General features: G+C 38.6%; 1 protein-coding gene across 7 annotated transcripts in view; it reads right to left on the bottom strand.

The window, feature by feature from the left end:
• Positions 1-26,409, bottom strand: part of KIAA1211 (KIAA1211 ortholog) — a 133,848-nt gene that overhangs the window by 45,711 nt on the left and 61,728 nt on the right. For 5 of the 7 annotated variants that reach the window (XM_017744362.1, XM_017744361.1, XM_017744359.1 and 2 more), the window contains exons 2-3: positions 23,649-23,794; positions 10,375-10,446 (exon numbers count right to left, since the gene is read on the bottom strand). In XM_017744362.1, the coding sequence (XP_017599851.1) occupies positions 10,375-10,399 (25 nt within the window). In that variant the 5' untranslated portion in view covers positions 10,400-10,446; positions 23,649-23,794. The remainder of the gene's footprint in view (positions 1-10,374; positions 10,447-23,648; positions 23,795-26,409) is intronic. The other 2 variants (XM_017744364.1, XM_017744365.1) reach the window with 1 other exon arrangement.

Here is a 26,409-nt window from a genome sequence, read left to right as displayed (position 1 = left end):
GTCCCAGATCAGCTAGAAATGGATGAGAAGACAGGTGTGACCACTCCAGCTGATCATAAGATAATTATAAGGCAGCACAGTGGTACTGCTGCAAAAGTTAGATGTCCTCCTATGGAAAGGGCTTCGGGGAGTTGCAGGGGTTACTACCCGAGCAAGGGGCTGGAGAGCCAACTGACTAATAAATCAAGGCTGTAAAAAAGCAGGTACAATTTTTTCCTTTTTTTTTTTTTTTAAGGGAAACAACAATCTTATACATTACTGAGTCTCTTCAGTGTCACATAAAGGCAGTATTATTGGATAAAAATTTCATGCCATGGTGCAAAACCAAATGCATTAATTCTGCTTTTAATGCTTAACAAAAACTGAGACCAGTACAGACATAGATATTATGAGTGATTTTTTTCATTTTTGCACAGTTTTAGTTTAACTATTTTGTAATGACAAACATATATTAATTTTAAATTTGCAATTCAGATGAACTGTTAGAATATTTTAGATAGGTCAGATTAAATGAAGAGAGTCAAATTTTCGTTTTATGAATTTACCTAGTCCCAAGTCATAAGAGATGTTAGCAGGTTTTCTTGAAATTATCAATATACCTTTAGAATTAGAGCAGCTCCATGATGAAGACAAAATACATTTTAAAAAGTCCCATCATAGTTCTACATGTAACTCTGAGTGGAGGGGGAGGGAGATTAGGAGAAGGGGAAACCCCAACAATTACTTTATGCCTGTGTGTTGTCTTTTAAAGTTCTGAGAATTATAAAGTGATATAGAACACACAAAAGTAAAAGGGGTCTTATTCTAAGCAAATTATTAACTACTCCATCAGACATATTAATTTAATAAGTTCTTCAATAAATTTTATAAGGCTAAAGCTGAACAGAAGGCAGTAAATCCACCTCCCCTCCCCAGATTTAGGGAATTAAATTGTCAGGACCATCTCTAATTTTTGCAGTGAATCACAAGACCCTCTTATTTGAGCAACCCGAAAGGCAAGCTAAATCTGACCTCAGGCTGAATGTGTCTAAAAGAACTAAAACACTTGTGCTGATTTCACAGAATTAAATCATGCTGTTGTGGATTCCAGCTGGGTAGCAAAATACAGAAAATAAACTGTATCTTAAGAAAAGAGGTGCACAAACCATAGCAATCACAAATTCTCCAGCAGGCTTTGGTAAAAAGCAAAGATCAAAGTCAATGCTTGAATGGCAAAAACAACAGTGAAGAGGAGCAGGGAGCTGGGAAGAATTCCTTTTTGTTAAGTGTTTGGGGTCTCTTTACTTCTGGAGAAAGCCAAACCTCAACTTCCCTCTTCTGTTGGGCAAGGTAGTCAGAAGGAATCATGGCACTCATTCCTCATGCTGACATATCCCCAAAATATTATAGGGAAGAACTTTAGTCAGCAGCACAGGGGCTGGAGAACCTGCTCTGTGTTCCTCTCCAAAGCCTGGAAGCGCTGTGCTCCCACATGGAGCCACCACTGCTCCTGGAGCTGTGCAAAGCTGTGGCATGAGGACACCTTTACCTCCTCACTACTCCCCCCGTGCCTTCCTGCTGCACGCTTCCCTTTCCCAAGCACCCTGACAAGCTCACTTGCTCCTTCTGACAAACAAATCCTCTGATAGTGACATCAGTTGTGGGCAGAATAAGATTTGGGGCATTTGTCTTGAGTGTGGGAAATTGATTATTTAGCAAACATCTGGATTTTCATTGTCTGAGCAGCTTTCATTGCATGCACAGGCACAGATTATCATGCTCCTCAGGAAGAGCAGGCACTACACTGAGATGTTCTCCATGTTGTTCAGGGACAAGATTTGCCTCCTGGGCATGTTAGCAGGAGAGGATAGTCAGCTACTCACATGTAGCCTGCAACTCCTCGTGTCCCTCTTGCATCTCCAGCATCACAGCCACACTTGGCACTGCACAGAGAACATCACCATGCTGCACTTCCACCTCTCCTGCTGTTATTCCAGTCTGCACTGGATCACCCTTTTGAGCACCAGGGTTAGATGGCCATTTCCAATTTTTTTCCAAAACTGCCGATATAGACCACTATCGGCTGAAGGAAGAAATTGGTGCCTTAGTATTGCCTGGAATGCTATCAAAAGGAAAGCTCCACCTGAGCCAGCACTTAACCAACACTTAACCACAGCAATTTCAGACACAAGATTTTGCACAGTTAAACAGACCATGGAGATAAAACTGATCACCACTATGAATCACTAATTATACATGCACTGTACACACCTAACCTAGTTGCTCCTTATCCATCGCCTGTTCCCATACAGTGAGCAGGCAACGGGCTGAGGCAAAAAGACAAATCTCAAACAACTTTTCCACGGAAAGAGCAGATCAAAAACAGGACCAGGAACATGTAGCTGCTTTCCCACATCCACACCAGAGCCCTCAGCCTGGGTTGTCTTCCCCACACAGGCCAAGCACAGACAAAAGATGCGCGTGAGACATTTTTGTGATAGGAAGAGGACTGTAAATCTTCATGTTGAAGTTCTGGCAATTTTCTCAAGTACTAGATCTGCTTTAGAAAAGGAGCTTAGAATTGACTCAATTCCTCATCTTGTCATCAATGTAACAAAATATACAGAATAATAAGGTCTTTCCCCATTGTTATTTATTAAGCAAAAAAAAAGAAGTCAGAACACACTCCCCTAAACAATACATATATTCATATGTTCATATATTTTCAGTTTCATATTTACCATTTGGAGGCAACTGAAGAACTGAGGTGATTGGTTTGCCTTTGTTTTCCAGAATTAAACTGAAGGAATGAGACATCACTTGAAGCACTTACTGACTGGAAAACTCAGAGAAATCTGACGAAATTTTACAGTTTAGACCTACCTATAAATATCTAAGAGATAAAAAGTCTTGAATAGTTTTCTTCTGATATTTGCAAAACTTACAATATTCATTTCATAGAATACTCAGATGTATTTTGCCATCACAGTTATTTGGCTAACACTGAGTATATTAACATATAACACTAATAAGTAGAAGCAGTGTTATTTCAAATGTCAGCCAAGATTTCTACTCCAAATAGAAATATCAAGAAAGGGTTCTTTATAAATTCTGTAACATCAAAATAGAAAAAAATCCAATCTACTACTGTGATGTTAAATGAAATCTTCCTCTATCTGTTCTATTTTATGAGGCCAGAATAAAGTCAATTAGTCACGAAGAAGCAAAATTAAAGAGCAGAAGAGAAGTAGCCCTAAAGAGATGATATTCAAGCATTTATAAACCTAAACATTTAAAAAAATCTAAAATAATTCAAATCCAAAATGGCCTTTGCACAAAAGCACAAATCTCTCTATTCCTGTACTAAGGCAACCAGATATTTCCTAACAAAGCATCTTGCCTTTAGGTAGCGAGGGCAAAGAGAAAAAAACTATTTCCTATTTTCACGCTGTTTCAGTTCCAGGCGAGGATTTGCCAGGCCAGGATGTGACTGATCACACTAATCACACATCTTCTCACTGTGCTGAGAATACAAAGCATTATCATCAGTGTACTGGTGAAATACATCAAATTTAGCCACACAAAGTGGACATGATTAAACTTCATTGAGAAAGGAGACAGTGCTTTCTCTCCAACATCACATACCCACGTTGGAATTTATTTACCATTTACTATGTGCCAGAACAAAGAATGGAGGGGACTCAGGTGGCCAGGCAAATCACAATATCCCATGTGCTAGAGAGAATGGTTGAATATAACTACAGCCAAGGGAATTTAATGCATTGTAGATTGCAGGATATGACATCAAGATGGGCCCTTGAGTGAAAACTATTCAAGTATGCAGTTTGTAAGCCTTGGAAAGAGACTGGGAGTGGAGGTTGTGTCTGTCATACTCTGAGGGGCTGCAGCAGCTGTGACAGCCCCAGGGACCAGCCAAGTGCTATGCCTCATGATGCAACATCATTCCAGAAAATGTCACTTGCACAGGGTGTCTTCTGGCAGATCAGGTACCCTCCAGCTGCTCTAGTCCAATGGCAAGACCAAGGAACAGAAATCCTGTCCCAGGTCTGACTAGTGCCAGGGTCTGTCTGTCTAGCATGGATGGAAGCTGGGGTCCATTTCAGCAGCTCTGAATTCTTGTTTCCTAGCTGCTGAAGCAAATTTTGGATCCCTGCAAGCAGCTTGGCACAGGACTGGGTACCCTGACTGTCCAGTTAAGGGAAGATCACAATGAGAGACAGAGGAAGCCCATGTTGACCAAACTGTGTTTATCTCCCTTCCTTAACTGCTTCTCTGACATCACACACTTCTTAACACCCTGCATAAACACCCTTCCACATGATACCCCTGCTCTGCTTGTAAAACTCAACGTCCAAGAGCACTCACTGTAAAAAATATCAGAGAGCAGATTTGGGAAAGGGGTCAGAGGAGAGTGGTGAACACTTACTGAGTTTTAACCCTTTTTACTTGCTTTGTATCTGTTCTTAACTTACTAGGCTACAAGCACTCAGTAGCTGAATCAGTGTTTTTCCATCTCTGTAAAGAATCACCTAGGGTTACAGTAGCACATGCAACTTTGGAAAGAATTCTAACAGTACAAATATAATAAACAAGATGAAAGAAAAGTATATAAATATAATCAGTTTCCATTATGTGACCAACTATCCTCAAGAGATGCTCTGTGACATGTTTTGACACTGAGATAATGCAAAGCATCTCAAAGTAAATCCAAGTTCTACTTCTTGAAACCTCGCTCACATGAACGTTTCTGAAAGATTTGTCAAATATGAGTATGGAAACAACCATAGCTGTTGCTTTGTCCTGTGGGTGTAGAGAAGAGGAAAAGTAACACTTATATCTAAAAGTCCTAGGTGGAGAGAACAGTCAACACAGTGCTCTGTGCTGGCCCCCTGTTAGATCCCCACATCCTCGTACCAAGTTTTCTACTGCATTTTCAGAAAAATCCTGATGCACTAAATGACTGTGCTAATCTTGATCATTCTTTTCAAGAGCAGAGCTAAAGCCCAAAAGCCATATGTGCAGTAACACCCACCCAGGACAGTCAGAGGAAAGAACCATTTAATTTAGATGTATGAAATGACAGCACTGTCAATGACACAAGGGTAACTTTACACAGTGTACAAGTTAAGCTCAGGCTTCTCCCACCCCTTCACCCCTCTTCTTGAATTTTTAAGACTAAGTCCTACATATTATATGTAAGAAAGAAAAATGCAAGTTGTGGGGCAGGAATACATTGCAATGCCAATGCAGAATATCATCTCCCCCAGGATTTTTCCACCAGAGGATATGTCTCAACTGCAAGAAAAAACACATTCCCTCCTTTTATTTTTCCTACTCATACACTGTAGCTTGTTTGAAGACAAACCATAAAATGAACAACCACACCACATCAGAACAAAATAGGACACTCTCCAAATATTCTGGGTTTTAGCTGGGCTTTATTTATCAGGTATGTCTCTACCTGATGTAGAAAGATGACACATATCACAGGATATGGGTTGTGCATAATGTGTTTGCAGAAGACATTACTCTGAACAAATGCAATTTGTTCTGGTTTAGTCACAGTTAATACTACACATATCTGCTCTCTGGCTGATGAACTCGCACAGACAGGTTTGAGTTTAAGTGTTTCAGACTGTAAACTGAAAATTAGCTAATGACAACTAATCTGCTGCATCACCTGAGAAATCACTGGTTTACTGATGTTCCAACAAATGCTGAATTAAAATGAGTGCAGACATTCACATATACATGAAACTTACCATGTATTTACATACTGCAGATCACTGATGAATCTGGAAAAAAAAACTTCTGGAAGAATGCATACCTGGTGTTATATATATATCAATATTCATTAACAGGAGGGCAGCTGCTACTTACTTGTAAGGTGCCACTTTGGAAATCACAGTCAAACATGTGACAAAAATTGTTAAAATATCTGTACTTGGGTTTGGTAAACAGATTCCTGTAAGGGCATCACCCACATTGTGTCCTAAAGCTTCACTAATGGTAAGGCAATCCAGATAGTATCTGGACAGCCACTTAATCAAACAAGAGAAAATAAGAGAGCAGCAAGAACCATTTAGGTTGGAAAGGAGCTTTGAGATCATCAAGTCCAGCCTATGACCTAACACCACCTTATCAACTAGACCGTGGAACTAAGTGACACATTCAGTCTTTTCCTTAACACCTACAGGGATGGTGATTCCACCATCTCCCTGGGCAGCCCATTCCAGTGCCCAATCAATCCTTCTGTGAAGAACTTCTTCCTAAGGTCCAGCTTAAACCTCCCCTGCTGCAGCTTAAGACTGTGTCCTCTTGTTCTGTCACTGGTTGCCCGGGAGAAGAGACCTACCCCCACCCAGCTACAGCCCCCACTACTTTGTAGTAAACAGCTACTTGAATGGCTTTTACAAACACTCTAATATTTTTACTGAGTTCTTCTAAAAGCAGAGGGAAGTGTTTTCACCAGTTTTCTTCAAATAAAACATTCAGAACAAAGTGGAAGGGATAGAAGCTTAAACAGGCTACCTACCTGTATCTGCTCCTCTTCAAGGTGCCCTGGGGATGTGTACATCCATGCAACTGAGAGCCAGCTGCACACCTTGACAGCTGGCCAGTGTTTCAGCCTGGCAGCACTTAAGGCAGTCCTCTGCTGCATGGACACCACATGCACTGCACATCATTGTAAAGGAGGCCAAAAGCCCCTTAACCAAAGGATTTGAAATTAGTCAGGACCAAGAAAGAAAGAAGAAAGGAGGGCTGTTAAAATATCTGCAAGGTCCCAGGAAGGATCAGAAGGTTTAGCATTCTGTGTTGCTTCCTTGTAACAGCAAATTTTTACTTAAGCTCTCTGCCACAAAACTGCCCTTGGAAAAGTCCTCAGAGCCCCCAGGAAACAAACTCTGAAAGACATCACCCTTTGCAGCCATGTTGGAAACACAGTGCTTATGGCACAGCAGGATCCCAACTAGCAGCTCTGAAGACCTCTGTCCTGGGGAATACATGCAGAGATACCACCAGCATTACTTGGCCTCTACCCAAATCAGCCCAAACTGAAGGAGGAAGGGGGCTTACTTTGCTTTGTTCCTTTTAATGAAAATAGGTTTTGTTCCAAGATCCACAGCAGGGAAAAACAAGATGTAAGCCCCTCAAGGTGTTGATGGGCAAGGGCACAGCCTCCAAGGCAGCCTTGCCAAACCAGGACTTTGGTCTCCTCTGCTGGAGTGGGCTCTGTGCCATAGCCTGTAAGTGTTGAGGACCTGACCTCACTGTGAACAGCTGTGTCTCCCTGCCCTGCCCTCCTGGACCATGCCATCAGACTGGTAAGGTTTGTTTGTACCTGTTCTTCAGGATACCCCAAGCACCCTCTGCAGTGTCAGCCTCTTATTATCCTCCAGCACCCGAGTCATCAGCTGGGACAAGTGTAGCCCCAGAGCAGCTGGTCATCCCTGCTTTATGCTGTGTTGTGAAATGGGACAGGCACTCTGCTCTACAGGCTAAAGAGGACACCGCATTTAGGGAAACAGCATTCCAGAATAAGAATTAAATGTAGTCTGTCATGGGAGAAGAACATGAAGAGATTGCATCTTTGGAGTAAGACAACAAGATTTTAACCTCACTATCTAGTAAGAAACCAGTAAACAAGAGTACAAAAGTCAACTGGGTTGAGATGTCTAATTAGTTGATGAAGCATTTTACGGGGAGTATAATTTTATAGGTATAGCAAAGCAAGAGGCACTAATTAGTTGCAACTCATTAAGTGTAAGTTGTTTAGTAATTTAGGAAAAATGAATGCAGACATGGCAAGGTTGGTACAGACAAGAATTCCACGTAGCTGAGTGTCACATTTCCAACAGCAGCCAGTCTGCTCAAGCAGCAGAGGAGTAATTTGCAATTCAGTCCTGACCCATGGGGACAGGCAGGCAGGCCATGCATTCCAACTCTTCTAAAAGAAATCTTAAAAGACAAAAGTAATGAATGCCTTCACTACAAATGACCAGGCAAGACAATTAGCATCTGTCTCCACCCATGAGCTATTAAACTTCATGTTCCATGTATAGAAAGCATTAATATCCTAAGTAGAGAGCTTGTAGATATATAAATCAGCTGTGTGCACATTCTCATCTTTTAGATTTCTGCTAATACTTATGCAGAAGCAAGGTAAGTCATACTTACCTCTTTGTAAAATGTATCCTTCTTAGGGAAACAGAAACAAAAAAACATCCCAAGTAAGATATTATCAACAAGATTTTAATTGCATAATATTTTCAGAATTTTCTCTTTACCCAGGGTAAGTTTGTTGAGGGGGATTGAGTTCAGAAACTATTGCACATACTAGGATAGAAAAGGTACTTAGAGCAAAGACAAAATAAAGCCCTACCATGGAAGCAAGTTCTGTGAACAAGACCACCAAAGTGTGCAGAATTGTCATCACTCACTTCAGCTGGAAGACTGGAAAACTGTAGCTATTCGTTACCTTTCTGCTTTTAATCCCATCCATGAAACACAAGTACCCCCAGAGAAACCATACATAATTTAGCTAACTCTTTTTCAATTACACAAGGCAGTGGTTATAGGCAAAGGTTTCCCAGAACAGCAACTTTCAGAGAAATGTCACAGTGACACTGAATCAGACTCATCCCCTACAACTGTCTGCCAGGGCTTTTGAAGCCTTCATGGCAGTACTATACAGAGATCCACCACAAACCCAGTATAAGGCAAGACAGCAATGCACCATTTTAAATGTTGGCAATTGTAGAGCAAATGGTTCCCAACAAAAGCAGGCACCAAATTTTGGGAAGGTCTGGGCCTGGAATTTGCAGCTCAGTTACGGCTTAATTAATAATAACTAACACAAGTGTAAAAGCCTCATGAGAAACAGAGCTTCCTTCCCACAGTCCACTGGTGAAGCTGCCTACAAAAAGAAAACTAAAAAAGTCTGAAAACTTCACAAAATTAAGTTCTTTTCTTTGCACTGAATGGACATGCTGTACTCCCACTCCTTTACAAAGGAAGTTAAGAGCTTCTTTGTGTCAAGCCTACTCTCTTTTTCTCAACAAAATACAAATGAAAGAGCCATGTGAATTATTAACAGATGACAACAGAAAGCTAGCCAGGTATTTCAAACACTTGTGTCTCTTCTTCCTACATGAATTCCTCAATAGTACATGCAAAGTAAGTCTTCTTACTAATTCCATCTTTTAAATCCATAATTAGAGCTGATTAAATAACTTGTTGAGAAGTAAAGGCTTTTTTTCCATTTCTTTCTTTCTCCTTTCTTTCCCTGGGAGAGCATTTGACCTGACTGTCAGTGACAGGGGGGCTTCGTGCCTTGCTCTGTAGGGCACTTGGGGAATCAAGTGAGATTTTTTCCCCGCATAGTATCTTCTCAGTACCGCAAGCTCATGCAGAACATCATGCAATCCAGTGGAAACAGAGACACCATTTGCTTCTGAACTGGAATAGACATGTAATGGGGAAATCTGAAAACAGACTAAAGCTTTAGTCACATTACAATGTTAACCATCATCTTGCGGTGAAAGCAAGTCTTGTTTGTTATAAACACTTTGGATGGCCCTCGTCCCCAAACTCCCCCTCCCCAGCTCTCCCCCCGCCCAACAAAGAGGTGAACAGGACACCACCACATGAATCCAACACCATTGCTTGACAGCATGCTTGCTATTTACACATAAGTACAAACTTAACACTGCTTCAGTCCATTCACATTTAACCGAAATAAATTCTGAATTTGTCAAAGAATCCCTGTAGATCCAATGCAAGAAATAAAAATGAAATTATGTTAAGTTAGTATCAGTGCAACTGAAAGATATTTGAGAATTGACATAGGAAAACCTATCAAAATTAAAACTACAGTAGTAAGATTTAAAATAACAAACTTTTTGACAACTTTGAAAAATAATCCTGATGACCCTAAAAAAAGCATGTATTTTTCTATTTACTTCAAAATTTAAATCATAAATTCTAAACTTTCATCAGTTAAAAGGAGCATTTCAAAAGGTATGGTAAAGCACAGCATCTGATATAACACAAATGGAGGAGTACAGTTTCCCACAGCGGAGCAGAAACCCCGAAGTGATGCCTCAGGGAATTACCTGCAAAACCATTAACCAGAATAACCTCTTTGGTTTGAATTTGACTGTGCTTCACACATACGCTGTTTGTTCTAACTGCCATAAAAATGGACAAAAGCAGCACATACATTAGCAGCAGCTCCTACTTAAAAACAAGAAGCACAGCACATTCCCCCCTCAGCCAGCTCCCCGCTGAAAGTGTTCCAGACTAAGCCACAAAAACTTAACAGTGAGCTTTTGAATGACAGGACATCATGTGCTCCATCAGTCAAGTACTTACAAGGTTTCTTAAACAAATTGATCATGCCTACAATTTCAGACGAAGTCAGAGAAACTTCAGACTTGATCTTCTCTGAGGAAGAAACAGAAGCCATGAAATCACCAAAGAGAAGAACTTTTTTGGCTTTTTTTGTTGTGATTTTAAAGAGAACTCTGAAGGGCATACTGTAACGTGATAGGAAGCTTGTAGGAACAGCTTTACAAATTAATCTGGGAATGTATTTCAGCACTTTGTTCTTATTTAGCACTTTCCCTGTGGAAAATGCTAAGGGAGGTTTTAACTAGCAACAGCCAAGGTGATTTCAGATTGATAGGTAAGACCTCCCAGCTGATCTTTCATTTGTTACATTAGTTTATACAACTGCTTTTTTCTCAGTCTTCCCCAACCACAAAGCCAAAAATAGCCTTACCTTTCCCACAACGACAATAAGGGATACCGGGAATACTAGGCAACCCTTTATAGGTGCTATGAATAACAGCAGTGGTTTTTTAAAAAGTAAGAAAAATCCTGATATCATATTGTCCATGGTTTTATCTTTACAAGAACAGTTTAATGGCAATAACTACCATGACACATGGAGGCTGCATTTTCCAAGAAAATTTATGCTAGACACTAGTATTTCCTGAAGCATCCTATAGTACCATGAAAGGGAGACAAGCATTAAGCAGTCTACATTATTCATCATGAAAGAAGCAACAATGATGCAAATTCCTCTTAGAAAGCAATAAAGTTTTGAATATAAATATATTAAATATTTGAATATAAAAGGGCTTCATTATGCAGTTCTCAGTCAACACTGGCTGAGCCAAATCCTACTACAGTACTTCTCTGTGCTCTGGATAAAATTTCCCATGGCCGCAGTAGCTCCTATTGCAGACGTGCCAGTCTTCCACAAAGAGATCTTAGCAACCAGGATTTAAGGGAAAATATACCCAGTAAAGCTAGGCTCCCAGGTCTGTAGTTCAGCAGAGAAATGGGAGATCTAATTTTCAAATCTCCTGGGAACCAGGTAGCTTATCATGCAGTAAAATCCTCTACAGGAAATTGATGTTTTAGTGATGCCTTTCAATTCTTCCCTGGTGTTTGTTCAAAATCATGTCTTACAAGTTTTACCCAAAGACCAGCAACACGTTGCTAAGCTTAGGCCTTCACATTCCAAAGGTGTTTACACCAAAAAAACCAAAGGTGTTTCTCACAAAATTTAAGATCTAGACAAAGATTGTGCTTTCTCAATGTGAAACCAAAGGTTATGGTTATCTTCTAATTTCAACAGAGGTCCTTGGCATTTTCATATAAATTGCAGAGACTCTTGAAGTAAGATAAAGCCTTTAGCAGTGAAGAATTTTAATTAATCTATTGCACATAGTGCATTTAATAGTATCCAATTTCCCAAATCTCCCTCTGTGTCAATTAAAAACAGTGTATGTGGAGAAACATTGAAGAATCCCAGGCTTCTTATCAGTCCCTTTTTTTCTAAGCACTGGAAATACAGACATACAGAATAATTCCCATAAATACAGACAAATGGGATCAAACTGGAAATGAGAGAAGATAAAATAAAGAGCTTGAGAGTAATATCCCTCTGTTGCTTTCTCCTCTGAGGTATCCAATACAGATTTGTTCTGGTAGCTATATCAAGATTTATGTGTAATAATGACTTTAGCAACTTCTTTCTTTAGGGACACATTTTATTTCACTAATGAAACATTCTCGGGAACGAAGAGAATGACTTTCACCCAATTTATTAATTAAAAGAGCTTAAAAAAAAAAAAGAAAAATCAAAAGATTAAATAGCTTTGGTCTGACAAAATGCATGGCTTTTTGACCCATCTATAAGGGCTACTTTCTTCAATCCAACAGCAGACAGGCCAATATTCTCTGCAGCAAATAAATCACTTCACCCAGCCCCCCTCAAGACTTCTTCCCACAGCACAACACTGGATCTAGCATCCCTACAAATAGTCAGCAAGCCAGGATTAATTAAGACCATGAGAACTTACAACAGGGCTCGGGACCATCAGAAAGGCTACACAGGTACCTGAGCAAACACTCTCTGGACTCAGGTGTGGTCACCACCCTGAGCACATTCTGTAGCTATTCAGGTCCTTTGCACTTCAAATCCAATGACTAAGGTTTACCTTGGAGACCAACAGATGAATATTACAATACTGAAAAGCATAGGTGTTGAGAGGTACCTCTCTTAGAGGAACTACTTAATCTAGCGTCGAAGTTGGAGGTGCATGGGCAAAACAGCCTCCTGGCTGAGGACAATTAGTAGCGTTTAATCATCACACCAGATTATCAAAGGACTTTCTGTAACAGCAGCAGAGGAGCAGCATCACTCAGACAACAGGCATGAAGATAAGTGGTGGACAATCTGGTACAGAAGAGGCAGAAACCACTCTCCCTATAACTTCCTAGTACCAGCTTTGTCTCAGTCACACCCAAACTGCCTGCTACCAGTGTCACAGCCTTTCTCTGTTTAAGCAGAGATGAAAATTGAAACACAAGCTTTTGTTACACATCAAAACATTAAATGAGAGAGGATCAAAAGGTGAAGTGACAAAAACTTAATGCAAAGTTTAAAGAGAAAAAGTGTTTTCCTTCAATTTCTTACATGAAAATAGGTTTTAATAGCTTAAAAGTGTAATGCAATAGACATTTAAAAGGTCTTCATTTTTCCCCTAACAACTCCAGTTCATGTAAATCCCCTAAAAAATTTAGGTACATAGTGTGTTTTGCTTTTACATCATCTTATGCAGACTGCAATTAAATAATTTACATTGCTGAATTGGTAGCAATGCCATGCACGATGCCAAACTGAAATTTTTGCCTCCTCTTGCCAGCTTAGTTTACTACAAATTTCATCTTGACTTATATTTGATGCAACAGGAAATGGAGGCAGTGGGACTTCTAAAAGCTTGTTATATATAATTGTGGATAAGGAGGTTATTAATGCAAGCATAGATTCAGCATAGGCACTTAACCTTTAACTCAGGAAGCACACTTGGTCAGAAAACCTACCTGCTTGTTAAAAACCCCACAGATCATCAACTCACTCAAGTGCTCCAAAGCAACATGCAGCCAGCAGAGAATATTGAAGCTAGTAAAAGAAACCAAGAGAGAGTGGCAGAGAATGAAACCAGGCAGAAACCACTGGAGCCAGGAAGTTTCTGATGCGTGGTTAATGATACAAAAGATGGAATGCATTATTTAGAGAAACATGTCCCACAGGAACTACTCAGGAGGTGACAGAGAGTTCTCAAACAACGTAGTTGGAATCTTGTTTCTCATGTGTCCCTTAAATGCTGGAGGTCCAAATGGCAAAACTTTCAGGTTGGCATAAAAAAACCTGTCAATATATGGCATTTGCAATGTAGTCATCTAATCTGCTTCTTCAAACAAGCTCTACTAAGTATGACCAGCAAGGCTGCCTGAAGCCCACTGAGTGAGCTTTGAGAAATACTTTTTTTGTTTCCTTGAAAGTGGACAGGTGCCCCACTTCCAGATGAACAGTCCCAACAGCACAGGTCTCAGCAAAAGTGAAAACATAAAGGGTTGAAGGGAGCAGCATCTCCCTGGAGACGTGCATCTCTGCCCTGGAGCAAGCACAGATTGCAGAGTGCATACTAGCGCTCCCCATGACACGCTCTTCTGAAGGCAGACAGGGAATACCATTTGCCAGGGTTTTCAACACAACTCTTCTTTGGAGTGCTGACTTTGTGCAAGCAAAGGCAAAATGATAATTTTTTAAATGTCTTTACCAGAAGTCTCAGTTAGAATGAAGCATGTCTTGCATTAATCAACATCCTTCCATCAAAGTAAAACCAAGTAAGTATTGCTTCTTATCTTACTAAGCCACAAACGCTGTTTAATATTGCTCTATTATTGTCTTATCCATGAGCAGCTAAATTTCCGCCAGGTTGGTTCAACTAACTGACTCATGTTGCCATGATTCTGACATTTCAAAAAAAATCTGTTACACAACCAGAGCAGAAATAAAAACACTTGAGCAGCTGAAAGACCAGAGCTGAATAAGGAGTGCTACAAAACATTGAGGAACAGATTTAGGAATAATGAGGTCACCTCACACCTGAACACACATGAAGTTATTCCATTCACTCAAATAACTTCACGTTTGGTAGTAGTCACAGCACAAAATACCACACCATTTTAAAGAGACAGAAGCATTTTCAGTGCTTTGGCTAATTACAAAATAATTGACACAAAACGATACCATCATGCATTCCCCTTCCAGGTTTCTCCTGGCTTGACAGATGAAAAGAGAATTAAGAAGGATGAAAAGTGTTCCCTCCCTCCCCGCCTCCTCCAAGTGAGACACTCCTAATCTGGGCACGTGTGGTTGCAGCTCCAGAGCATCAAGCAATCGTGGCATTTAGGGTGCTTCAGAAGCATCTTGTGCCTTCTCAAGCACTCAGGTGTTGCTGTGGTGGCAGCACGACAGATCTCCTTTTCATCAGGTGTTTTGGCTTTTCACCCTTTCTTATTCCAGATATCCGCAGTTTGTTCTTTATTTAGCAAGGGAGAGACATACTATTAGCTTCCCTCCGAACTGTCAAGTCACACAAGGTAAAATTCAGAGCCACAAGGTCTGGCAGTGGTGGTGTTAAGGGTTTCCTGGCTGTGCAGAGGAGGTGAGGACCAGTGGAAGGCAGGAAGGCATGGAGACCCATGTTCAAGTGACCAAAGATGAACGAACAACCAAGAAAGTGAGGGATCCACTCGAGATTAAAGCAGTTTGACTATTCATCGGATTGGTGATATTTGTGCAGCCAAGAGCTGGGTTGTTCGTGTTTTGGAATTTTTTAAAAAGCAAACCCAGAGACTATGGGGTTTTTTTAATATAGAGAGGAGTGCAGCAGTCTACATCTAATAAAAGAAAGTTCTAGACGTCAAAATTGTTCAAAAAGCATGACTACCCTACTGAGATGAAGCATGATAGTGATATCCCTAAAAGGGAGTTGGTATCTGAGCAAATACAGATTGGAATCACTGACTCATCCTGGGCCTTTAAGGCAAATGGATGAAGGCCTGACAGAAGGAAGAGAGGGGGGAGGAAAATAAGGAGGCATCAGGAATTTAAACAGTATTAGCTGCATGTGAATCCTAAATAAAGATTAAAATCACTGCCTAGTGGGTTTTGGGATTTCTGAAGTCACGGTCATGAAATCAGCAGAAAACTGGCAGTTTAAGATGCATGATGACTTTTATGAGGACAACTTTCTGCAGTATTTTAACTTCTACGAGCTACCATTGCTTAGTTCTTCCAAGCTTCTTAAAACATAAGGAGAAATTGGCATAGTTCTTCCAAGCTTCCTAAAAACATAAGGAGAAACTGGCATTTAGTGGAAGCATCTAAAAATCACCAGCCCTATTTCATAATTAACTCAACTATCTATTTTAGTAGAAACAAAAAGTCTTTATCAAATTTCTACTGTTTATACAGACTGCTGACTCCAACACAGTCAAGCACTCCTAAGGAAGGCGAGTAGCCCAGGTCTTTTCTGTTGCACTCATGTGATAAACATCTTTGGTAGAATGACCTGGGATGATCATGTTCATCTAGCTTTTAGTTAGTTGATACAGATTACAAATCTTCAAAGCCAAAGAAAGTGCTGTTAACTTCTGCTTCTGTAACTAGTTCTCAACACAGGTCAGATTTCTTTACAGATTAAGAGGCATTTCAGTCTTCTTAGGAAATGTTTCATGCTTTTTAGAATTACGGTTTCTGTAAGAAAGTTCAGTATCTCTTCAGTCATACATATTCTTACAGTCCCTCAGCAGACTGAACTGTAGGCTTTTCCCTTTACAACTTCATATAGACATCACAAAGGCTATATAAATTTCCCTTATGCACTTAATATGAATTATAAGTAATTAAGCTATTGAGGATGAGGGTTACCTGTCATTTTCATGTGAAAGTTCTTTCAAAATTGTATTATCAGGCCTGTTAACTCTTAAGTTGCTGGGCCAGTTCCAATGGAAAAGTCCAAGTATCCATGAGGGCAGCCTATTTAATCATTCCAGCAGAAGTAAAATATATAGTTGGTATTATTTTCACTAATAATGTCTGAAACTAAGACACCAACTGAAGGATTCATGCAATTTCCTGAACTGAAATCCAAAAGAGTTGTTTTGTTCATGATCTAGTTTTCCATAATTCCTTCCTATCTTTCTATCACTGGGGATCTCCTTATTGCAGCTTTCTTTTTTATACCTTAGCAGAGGAATTCCAGTAAGTTTGGGAATAGAAAAGATTACATATTAAATCCTTAAAGATAGTTTTATCTTTCAGTACTAAACTTCAATTCTTGAAGTGAGGCTACAGAAGAATCAAATGAGTAGGGTTTGGGAATAGAAAACATTGCATATTAAATCCTTAAAGGTAGTTTTGTCTTTCAGTATTGAACGCTAATTTTTGAAGTGACGCTGCAGAAGAATGAAATGAGTAGGGTTGTCTAGGAGTCTCTGAGTGTTTTCTATGACAAAATGTGTCCAGACAAAGTTTAGATTCAGTATCAGGAAAAGTTTCTAAACAGAGCATATTAAACAACTGGACACATACATGAAGTGCAGATACATTCACCCTAACAAGGTACTCAGGAATACAATGAAATTAACAGTTCTACACTTAAAAGAGGAAGACAAGATAAACTGAATACCATATTGCTTCTTGGAGACAGTTTCTAGGACTCTCTCGTTCAAATACCAGAATGAAGCTGATCGTTGCTACAGCTTGAAATAATGGGAAAGAAAAGAAGAAAGGGAAGTAAGGAAGAAAACACTAAATCAATCCCTGCTGTAAATGCCCATAACTTACAATTCCTACAAAAACACTTGGGTCTTGCTATCCCAAGTGTTCAGATATGCTCCAGATTGTATAAGACACTGGCTGACCCACTTGCAGTGAGAAGGAACTGCAAGACCAGTCTGGTCAGATCTACATTTTTCAGATGTAAGCAGATTCATACATAAGCAGATCCCTTGCAGTAATTTATGAGGAAGGAAGATGTTTCCTCTGTAAATAAACTAAAAATGTGTTCTGTCTCTTTATTTTACAAGTAAAAACCCAGTTTATTTTAACAGTACCTGAATCATCAGTACCCAGTAGCTCAGACTGAACAATTTGGTTAGCTTCGCTTTCAGCTGCAGCCATGTTTTTTTGTGGGTGTTTTTGGTTTGGGTTTGTTTTTTGTTTTTTTCAAATGTTACTGGAACAAGAAATATAGCACAACACATTTATATAACCATTAAGATTTTGAAATCAAACACAAGGTAAATTCTCCCTCATCTTTAAATCATGCACGAAAGTGTTTTACATTTTAGGCTGTTTTGGAGCCATGCAGTAGAAACATTTTAAGGATACAATAGTCATTACATTACTTTAGAGGTCTAAATACTTAATATGTGATATATTACTTTTACTTAATATGTGAAAATTATAGCTGTGCTTCATAAAAAGTACCAGTAATCAAACCTCCAAGGAATCACAGAATTCTGTAATAAGAAAGTCACATTGTACAGGACATGTTTTTCTTCTTACTGTCTGCATTCCTTCCTCTGATCACTAATGGAAACTAATAACATTATATATTTATTTAACAGATATTTTAAATTATAAATAGTATTCCTATTTAACACAATAGACAAATAGTACCATACATGAAGACTATATTAGATAGCTTAATAGTATTAAACAGTATTGTAGTATAAGCACTGTATTAGCTATCTGAATGCTGCAGAAGCACAAGGATTTACAAGAGATTATTTTTTTCAGATTACATTACCATGTTTTTCATACTCTAAATTTCACCGAAGACTAGACAACTACACTAGTAGGCTCAATAAAATATACTTTTACTACCTATGTTACGTAGGAGCATTATAATGTCACAATGTATCATCTAGATCTGGAAATACTGCAGCCATTAATAATTACAGCATTTGTCCTTCTGTACAATATAGTCAGATTAAAATAACAGTTTAGAAGTCCTTGAAAAGCTTTTCTAGGGAAATTTGCCTATGAGTTATAGATCTTTTACACTCTTGCTTCATCCGCAGAACCATTCTTTGCTTTTGGGAAGAAATCTCGCTATTAGACAACAATATATGCAATACAGAAACTAAGTAAGACACAAACTAGCACTATATGATATTGTTTTAGCCTGAGTTTTATCAACAAAAATTAGTCACCTCAGTAGGATCCTGCGGTGGGATAAATTATCCAATAATGACAGGAGAGTTTGGCTGCCCTTCTGACCTAATGATAAAGATGATGGAGCTGAAGAAGGACCTTGTCTTGAAGACACCTCTGTCTGCTCTCAGTTCACAACATTACAGATCTCCAAGAAGCTTTTTAAAAGCTGCCTAAGTCTCTGAGCTGTATTTCAGCTGAGAGATTCATTAGGATGGAGTGGAAGAAGGTCACAGGGAGTTTTAAGTCTTTGAATACAGACCAGATAGTCAGACCACTGCCATAACAGCATTTAACGTGACATTTCCTAATTAGCTCTCATAAATACTTGGGTTTCTTTTCTGCTTAGAATTTCCTGAAGAACTTTACTTCTCTCCATCCTAGTCAGCTGCTAAAGTCCAGGGTTATAGTGAGTTTTCAGCTCAAGAAAGCACTAAATCATATCAAAATTAAGCATGTGAGTGTCTTTTCCTGACTTTTCTAAGATTATTTAGCCACTGTCAGATGCCTAAGGCAGGACATCATAAACACATATATCACATTAGCAAAGTCAAATCAGGATTTGTGTCAATTTTTCCTGTCCTAATCCTACAAACCTGAATTCCTAAGTACCCTTAAGATGCAAATTTGAGCTTTGAAACTATAATGTGGGAGCAGCAATGAAAAAAATATAACCACAGGGAATCCTTTAATTGACCCAGTTCTAAAAGTAGTAGAGGAAGCATAAATCACCTTTTGCCCTCAGATAATTTCTCCTACAGTACTCTTCATTGATATTCTCTCAGTATTCAGCACAGAAGAAATTAAAACAATGTAGTCTACAGAATTACTAAACCTGAATCAATTCTCATCAGCAAGTTCACAGAAATAACTACCAAAACAGAAACTAATCCTAATTTTGCAAACATGGTTCCTGGCCTTGTGAACATATTGGCTTGTCCAAAGAAATTCAGAACACGTTGAAAAAACTCAAGAACCATCAAGTTTCACAGTTTGGACCCCATTTTAAGATATAAACTGCTCCAAAATACTTCTGGTGAGCATGGAAATCTTGTTTAAAATTGGTCAATCTAATTAGGAAAAAGTAATTTCAATTCCAATTATAACTTGGTGACTAAAAGAAAGAAACAGATTTAATTAGAATCAAGCTATACTATTGCAATCAAACTACTTCACAAGAATTAGCTCTGCCTTAAAACATATTATACTCATTTTCCTAAAGCTCTTATTCTGTATTAAGCACAAAATGTTCAAAAACATACAGGCATTTAGAGGCTGAATATAAATACTGCTCTGATTTTAACATAAATATGCCATCCATCTTTATCCAAAGGAAGTAAAAGCAGAAAAACCTATTGCAAAATTATCACGACAAGTTCTTGCACACTGGGCAGCTTCCTTGAGGAGCAGAACCAGTTCTATTATATTTTGGGAGGATAAAGCAACATGAAAAATGTGACATGACAGCTTTTTTTGTTCATCATTGTTTTATTTAGAGTTGTCATACCATTATTTCAAAAGGAGTTGATCAACCATAACCCTGCTCTTCAGCATGACAGTATTACCTTTCAGAGGAAATTTCTGTAGAAGGAGCTTGAGCCTTTTGCTTCACTCTCTCCAGGCTCTCTGGAAGATCCCAAAATTGTCAGGTGTAGCTTCCATATTATAACAGATCTACTTACTGCCCTTCCACTTTCCTGCCAGTAATAGTTAAAAAAAGCCAAATCTCAGAACCTCCAAAACCTTACTGGTTGCCAGCTTGGTAAATATTAGGCATGGATCTCACAATTCTTATCAAGAGAAGGACTAGGTGCCTAGACTCAGAAGCTGGTAACCTCCAATTCCCTATGTGATGGCCACAGAGAGAAATACCCCAAACAGGAGATTTCCCAAGTGGTATACGAAACAAGTACTGGATGTTTACAGTATAGGTTTCAGATCATCAAAATCTTGAATATTTTCACTGTGATTATTCCCTATGACAATCAGCAGATGGATGTAACCACCCTAGTTTTCAACTCCTGCTGCAATGTTCTGCAGACAGTGTGATATGCTGAACTTACTAATTAATTGCATATGAGAAAATACTTCCCATGGTGTTCACTTTCCATGTGAGCATCATTTCAGACTGCTGTGACTCACAGGCCGTCTTCTTGGTTGTTCTTCTCAGGTCATGGAGGCAACAAAGGCATTGATTCTTTCAAAGTACAACACTGGGGCGGGCCACAAGGCAGACAGGTGTGTCTATGGTAAGCACAGGTGAGTTTTTTAGAGGAGTTTTCCATGTGGTGTAAGGATGGCAGCTATCCAGCTGATCTCCAATACCCCAGGCCCCAGTCCTGCACGGCCAGAGGCACCAGATGAACAAACCATGGACTGAATAAGCAACTTTCTCTGGTGTGTGGGGTCACTCTCTTACTGGGCTAGAATGAAGATGTGACACTGTTCTTCACAAAAACAAGTGAAGGCTGAATTGCAGAAGAGCATGAAGTCGGAGTCCATTTACAGTGAAAGACTTCCTGGCTGGTTTTGTGATTTTAAATTTGAGGAGACAACCAATTTGTTCACATTAATATGTAGAGGGTTCACAAATCAAGGGACTTTTCATGTCAAGGCTTATCACTAAAATTCATTGCAAGAATAACACAAGAGAAGTATAAAAATCTAGAAAATTAGTGATGAACAAATGCTACAACGTAACATTGACTAAACCAAGGTCTCCGTCTTCTTGGCAGGACCTCTTCTTCATTAAAATAGGAAATAGATTATTTGCATAGCTAGTTACTGAACAGCAACTCATTTCAGAAAATCTTTGTTGTTTGTACTTCATCTGAAGTGACTGAAAGGACACAATCAATTGTATCAATAGTCATCAGGTGTTGTAAGAAAGAATTCTGAATGGGGCAAATATAAAGACCAGGAGAAGCAAAATCAGGAGAACAAGAAATTGCAGAATAAAGGGGGGAAAACTTTGGATGATACAAATGAAATAAAAAAACTTTAATAGAATATAGACGAACATGGATTACCTGTTCTCACACTTTTTTGAAGAATGAAAAAAAAAAGCTTTAAAGGAAAATGACTTAAAGGAAAGCTGAAGTCTCTGGAGAAGCTGGGTAGGATCACCAGTAAATGTGAGTCAGAAGCTATAAGCATTTTAGCTTAGAAAATGTGAAATGATAGAATGAACTAGAAAAAAAATTGTCTGCATTAGAAAAAAACCAAGCTATTAGACTTCAGTAAACTTGTTCAAAAATTGACTAACACTACATTCACAAATGATTTAAAGAGAATCTCATGGATTAAGCAAAATCTCTACTAACAGTGCAAATTATTCCTAAAAAGGTTTGGATTTTTTTCTGCAGTAAAAAGCATAATATTCTAACAACAGGATATGTGGGTGGGTTATGAAAGAACAGTGGGTACACTGTCAGAAAAACAACCTAGCTTTAATTCCCTTGGAAGAAATATTATATGCAAATTCTATACAGAAATATAGATCTTGCATATTTTATTTATGAAATTTGTATTAGTCAATCTGGAGATGATATTGTACCTGACCACCCTCACAGACTGTTCTTTGAACATCTGTATTTTAAGCCAATGGGTACTGTATCTTTCTTGGCAAAATATAAAATGTGCTATTTGAAAAATAGCTTGCAAAAATTAAGTCTATTCAAAGGAAACAGAAGATATTTCAGAATCTGTAATCTTTACATACAAATGGCACGGATATATGAGGTTAGAGAGAGCAGGCAGGAAGCATCCTGCACTCACAGAGCATTTTCCATCGGTGGTGGCACACTTCTTACTTTTCTGATTTGAAGAAATAAGAACATGTCCTGCCCATAATACATTAACAGACACCATCTCACAAACAGGCATTTCACAAACACGTTTGTACCTTCAGGTGAGGTGTAGTAGGTTTTTATGGTAGAAAAATGTCAAAATTATATCTCAAGAAAACAGAATCTTTGTTTGTTAGCAGCAAGCCAATGTATTTCAGACTATCATTTCAGAAGAGTTGTCAAAGATATCTGCTTGTCATTTATTCTCTTGCCACGTAACACACCAGCCAAACATACATTTTGGCAAGACAGTCACAAGTCAGGACTTTTAGGTAACCAATAGTCTTTTCAATTTACCAGGTGATATGGGTTAGACAGTACAGATTCTCTAAAACCAAAAAAAAACTTCAAACAGCAGAATCACATTGCTTTGTGCAAAAGCAAAGACAGCATTTCTACATTAGACAGACTCCAAACCAAAATTTATAGATACGTGGTGTAGAGTAGGGCGTTCACAAATGTGGTGAACATATCTGTCCTGAAACCACATGACAGAATGGTTGCTATAGAAAGGAATTATTAGCTATCGTTCAGAATTTCAACATTCTCCCCAGAACAAAGGAAGAAAAACGGGGGGAAAGAAAATCTGAATGGAAAAAGTTCTCCGCTGCTGTCACTCCACTTTCAGAGGAAACATGCAGAGACAGTATGTTTTAACTGTTTTCAGCTTCTTCCAATACTTTTTAGAATTGAAGAATCTAAGGAAGTAGAGTTGTAAATATTTTACAAATAACCTGTCAATCCAAAACCCAGCAGAAAGGGGAAATAGTGCAGATCTGTTCTGATAAAAGCACAAATGGCAGAACTACTCCTTAGCACTAATTCCCAGCAGCAGCATTCTACAAACACTCTGTGTATGTCTTGGTAAAATGAGAATTGCATGGTAGACTGGAGACTACATAAAACTTTGCATGGCTAAGAATAACTTCAGTGCGTGACATGAAAGATAACATTTTCTGGTTTTTGCACTGTTTTTTTTTCCAAAATACACAAAAAAGCTACAAAACAAATAGTTTTAAGCTCAGGAACACATGCATTACATTCTTTTATACAAAAAGAATCCTTTTTTCTAAATTAGAATATGTAGGTTAAATAAATATTTTAGTGTCCAATTATTAACTAAATTTTTACTTTTCCCTTCATCAGAATGAACTGTTAAATGAAGATACCGCTTCCAGTGTTAAAGGATCAGCAAAAAACCCCTTTCTTACCTTTTGTTTAGGGTGGGGTGTGGTATTTTCTACTTTCATGCAGTCTTTGTACTCTCTCTGAAATGGGTGGTTTTCTTCAATATAAGTGATCAGAAGTCAGGATACGCTGCTAGGGACCAGTGGTTAACATTCTCCTCCCAGACTGCCTAGGTATAAGTGGAAAAGAAAGAACTTTAGTTCAACTTTTCTAGGCTAATCTAAGAGTGTAGGTTTTTTGTTTTCACTCTTTTGAAGGGTGCTTATAAGCTGAGTAACTCCTGCCTGCCACATCTCTTGTAGATGGTTTGGGATGCTTATTGTGTAAAAAAAAAAAAAAAAAAGAAAGAAAGAAAAAAAAGGTATTGCAACCTGAGAAACTTTTCATTCGCTTTGGATTTCCCTCTGAGACTTTCATACAAAATGGTCTTTCTTTCCTCTTTCTAACTAGTGAAATGGCAACAATTTTTTATTTTTCCTTCCAGTCACATCCTGCAGTTCTAAATCAATTATATCTCAAGAAAAATACGTGACTGGTTTTACTGTAGTTTGGCTGAAATAAAAATGCTGTATACAACTCTAGTTTCTCAAAATGAAAAACTGGTAAGTTCTAAAAGCTAAAATGTGAGCTTATCATTTCTTTGGTTTTCCTTCTACTAGAGTATGGAGAAATAAGTTTTAACTATTTTTATGGCAAAAATAACTAAATACCTTTTTAAAATTAAAAATAGATCTACTGCAAAAAACTTAAATTAAAGTAATATATTTGAATACACTGCAAAAACAGAAAAAATTTAAACAGGTGAAAGCAACCTGCAAAATTGCAGCTACTTTTTTAACAGATTTTTTTCTTCTGGTTTCACTAGTTTCAAGTTTTACTTTGAAAAATTTAACTGTAATTTTGTGATTTTGACCTTGTATGATTCAAAATTTTCCTCAAAAGTTTTTGCCTCTTTTCAGGGGATTGTCACGCTTCCTTTTACATACAACTAGCAGGATCAGACAGGGATTTTGTAGCAACTATCCTTTTCCTAGATTCTATCAGTTATTAAATAGCATTTACTATATTAATTCATCCTTATATCCTTAGGCAGCCACAAATAAGAGTATTTTGTTGTACCAATGTAATTAGTGTATAGGCTAAATCATGCCCCATTTGACAAGACAAGGATAAGTGTATATTTGGTTCTTGGTAATCAAATTTAACTGTCTGCAAGCATTAAATTATTACTTCTGCTGAAGTTCAAGGACTAAATGTTGGTGGGTGGTCTCAGGCTACCAGGGCAGATGATCTAGAAGCATACTTTTGCTAGCAAAAGCACCAGAACAAAGCAGTCTGTTTAAGCTGAGAAATGGGAAATTAGCCCTCAGTTGACTCTGCACCACTCATAATATTCAGAATGCCTTGAAGGTGTGAATGAGAGATGAAAAGGCAATATGAAAACATCCTGAGTTTGTCAGGCCAATTCTGAAATAAAAAGGTACTCCTAATGCATATGAGAAAATCAGAAGGTCTAGAACTAGTGCTTGTGTGTAATTGGGAACTCCAGATGTTAGAAATCTCATATACGCACACCAACCTCTAATCTAATTTTCACATGCAGACTCAGCACTACTCTCTTGTTTCTGGGCACAAGATGCAGCACTGACAGTGGCATGTGCAATGGTCTGAGCATGGAAAGTTTGTGGCCTGCATCAGGTAAATGTTGTTCTAGCAAAACAGGTAGGAATGTATTTCCTTTGTCACCAGAAAGCCCCCCCCAATAATCAACTGCCAGTAGATCTCTGTTAGTTCGTAGCTTTAAATCCTGCATAAATCCAAAAATCCTGTCACAGCCTCTCTGACACCCCTGCCCTGCAGACATCATGCTGTTAACTGGCAGAGCAGAGAACATCTCTCAGTGTGCTAATTTCACGTTACCCTGCCCTTTCTGCACCTGAGTGACTTATGGCAATGGCTATGGCATTGCAGAAACCAGGAGCTCAGTACGCCTGCAATAAGGAGCCTGCTGTAACTGAGAGACTTCAGGCCTGTCACCTTGCCTGCGCCCCAAGGGAACCAGCAAATCTACCAGCCCACTATGGAGAGTCAGTTTTCATTCTTCTGGGTAAGGTTTGGACGCACGGGAGCAATGAGACAACTTCTGAACTAGTTTATTGTTCTCGAAAACTGGAATTCAAAGCACTTTGAACTCCTGGGTGTAAAACAGACCTTCATTGTTCAAGGTGCAAGAAAAAGAAATTTAAAGCACAGCCAGTGTAAACTGCTAAGCTCAAGATGTGTACAAGGAGATGCCCTGGCAGTAATAAACAAAGAGAAAAGGTCTTCCTTCTATTTACTAACACTATTTTTATTGTCAGGGGAAGACATGAAGACAGATGGATAGGGAAACATTTCAATGAAGAGGAAATTCTTGCAGACAGGCCAGCATGGAATATTTGGATCCTGAAAGAATATTTCAGGAAACTATTCTATTACTGTCCTTTTCCAATGCAACCGTAAAATTCAATGCAGAATTAGAAATATGTATTTCCAGCATAGAAAGCTAAGCAGATGCACTTTCTGCGTACACTTAGGGAAAATTACTATATCCCACAGTAATAAATAGCTGACAGAAGCAATGATGGCAGACCCATGCAATTCTGACCAGAATACAAATCAGGAAATAAAAAGTAGCCTCCGATTCTGTTTGAGACCACAGACCTCTCCATTGTGCATTTTATCTTCACAATCTATCCTTTACCTCAACACGTAATAATAGTACAAAACTTTAGAACAGAGAAA

The sequence above is a fragment of the Corvus brachyrhynchos genome, unplaced genomic scaffold, assembly GCF_000691975.1.
Source record: "Corvus brachyrhynchos isolate BGI_N302 unplaced genomic scaffold, ASM69197v1 scaffold17, whole genome shotgun sequence".
Lineage (NCBI taxonomy): Eukaryota > Metazoa > Chordata > Aves > Passeriformes > Corvidae > Corvus > Corvus brachyrhynchos.
Note: the sequence above shows the minus strand (reverse complement) of the source record. Positions and strands in the feature narration are given on the sequence as shown.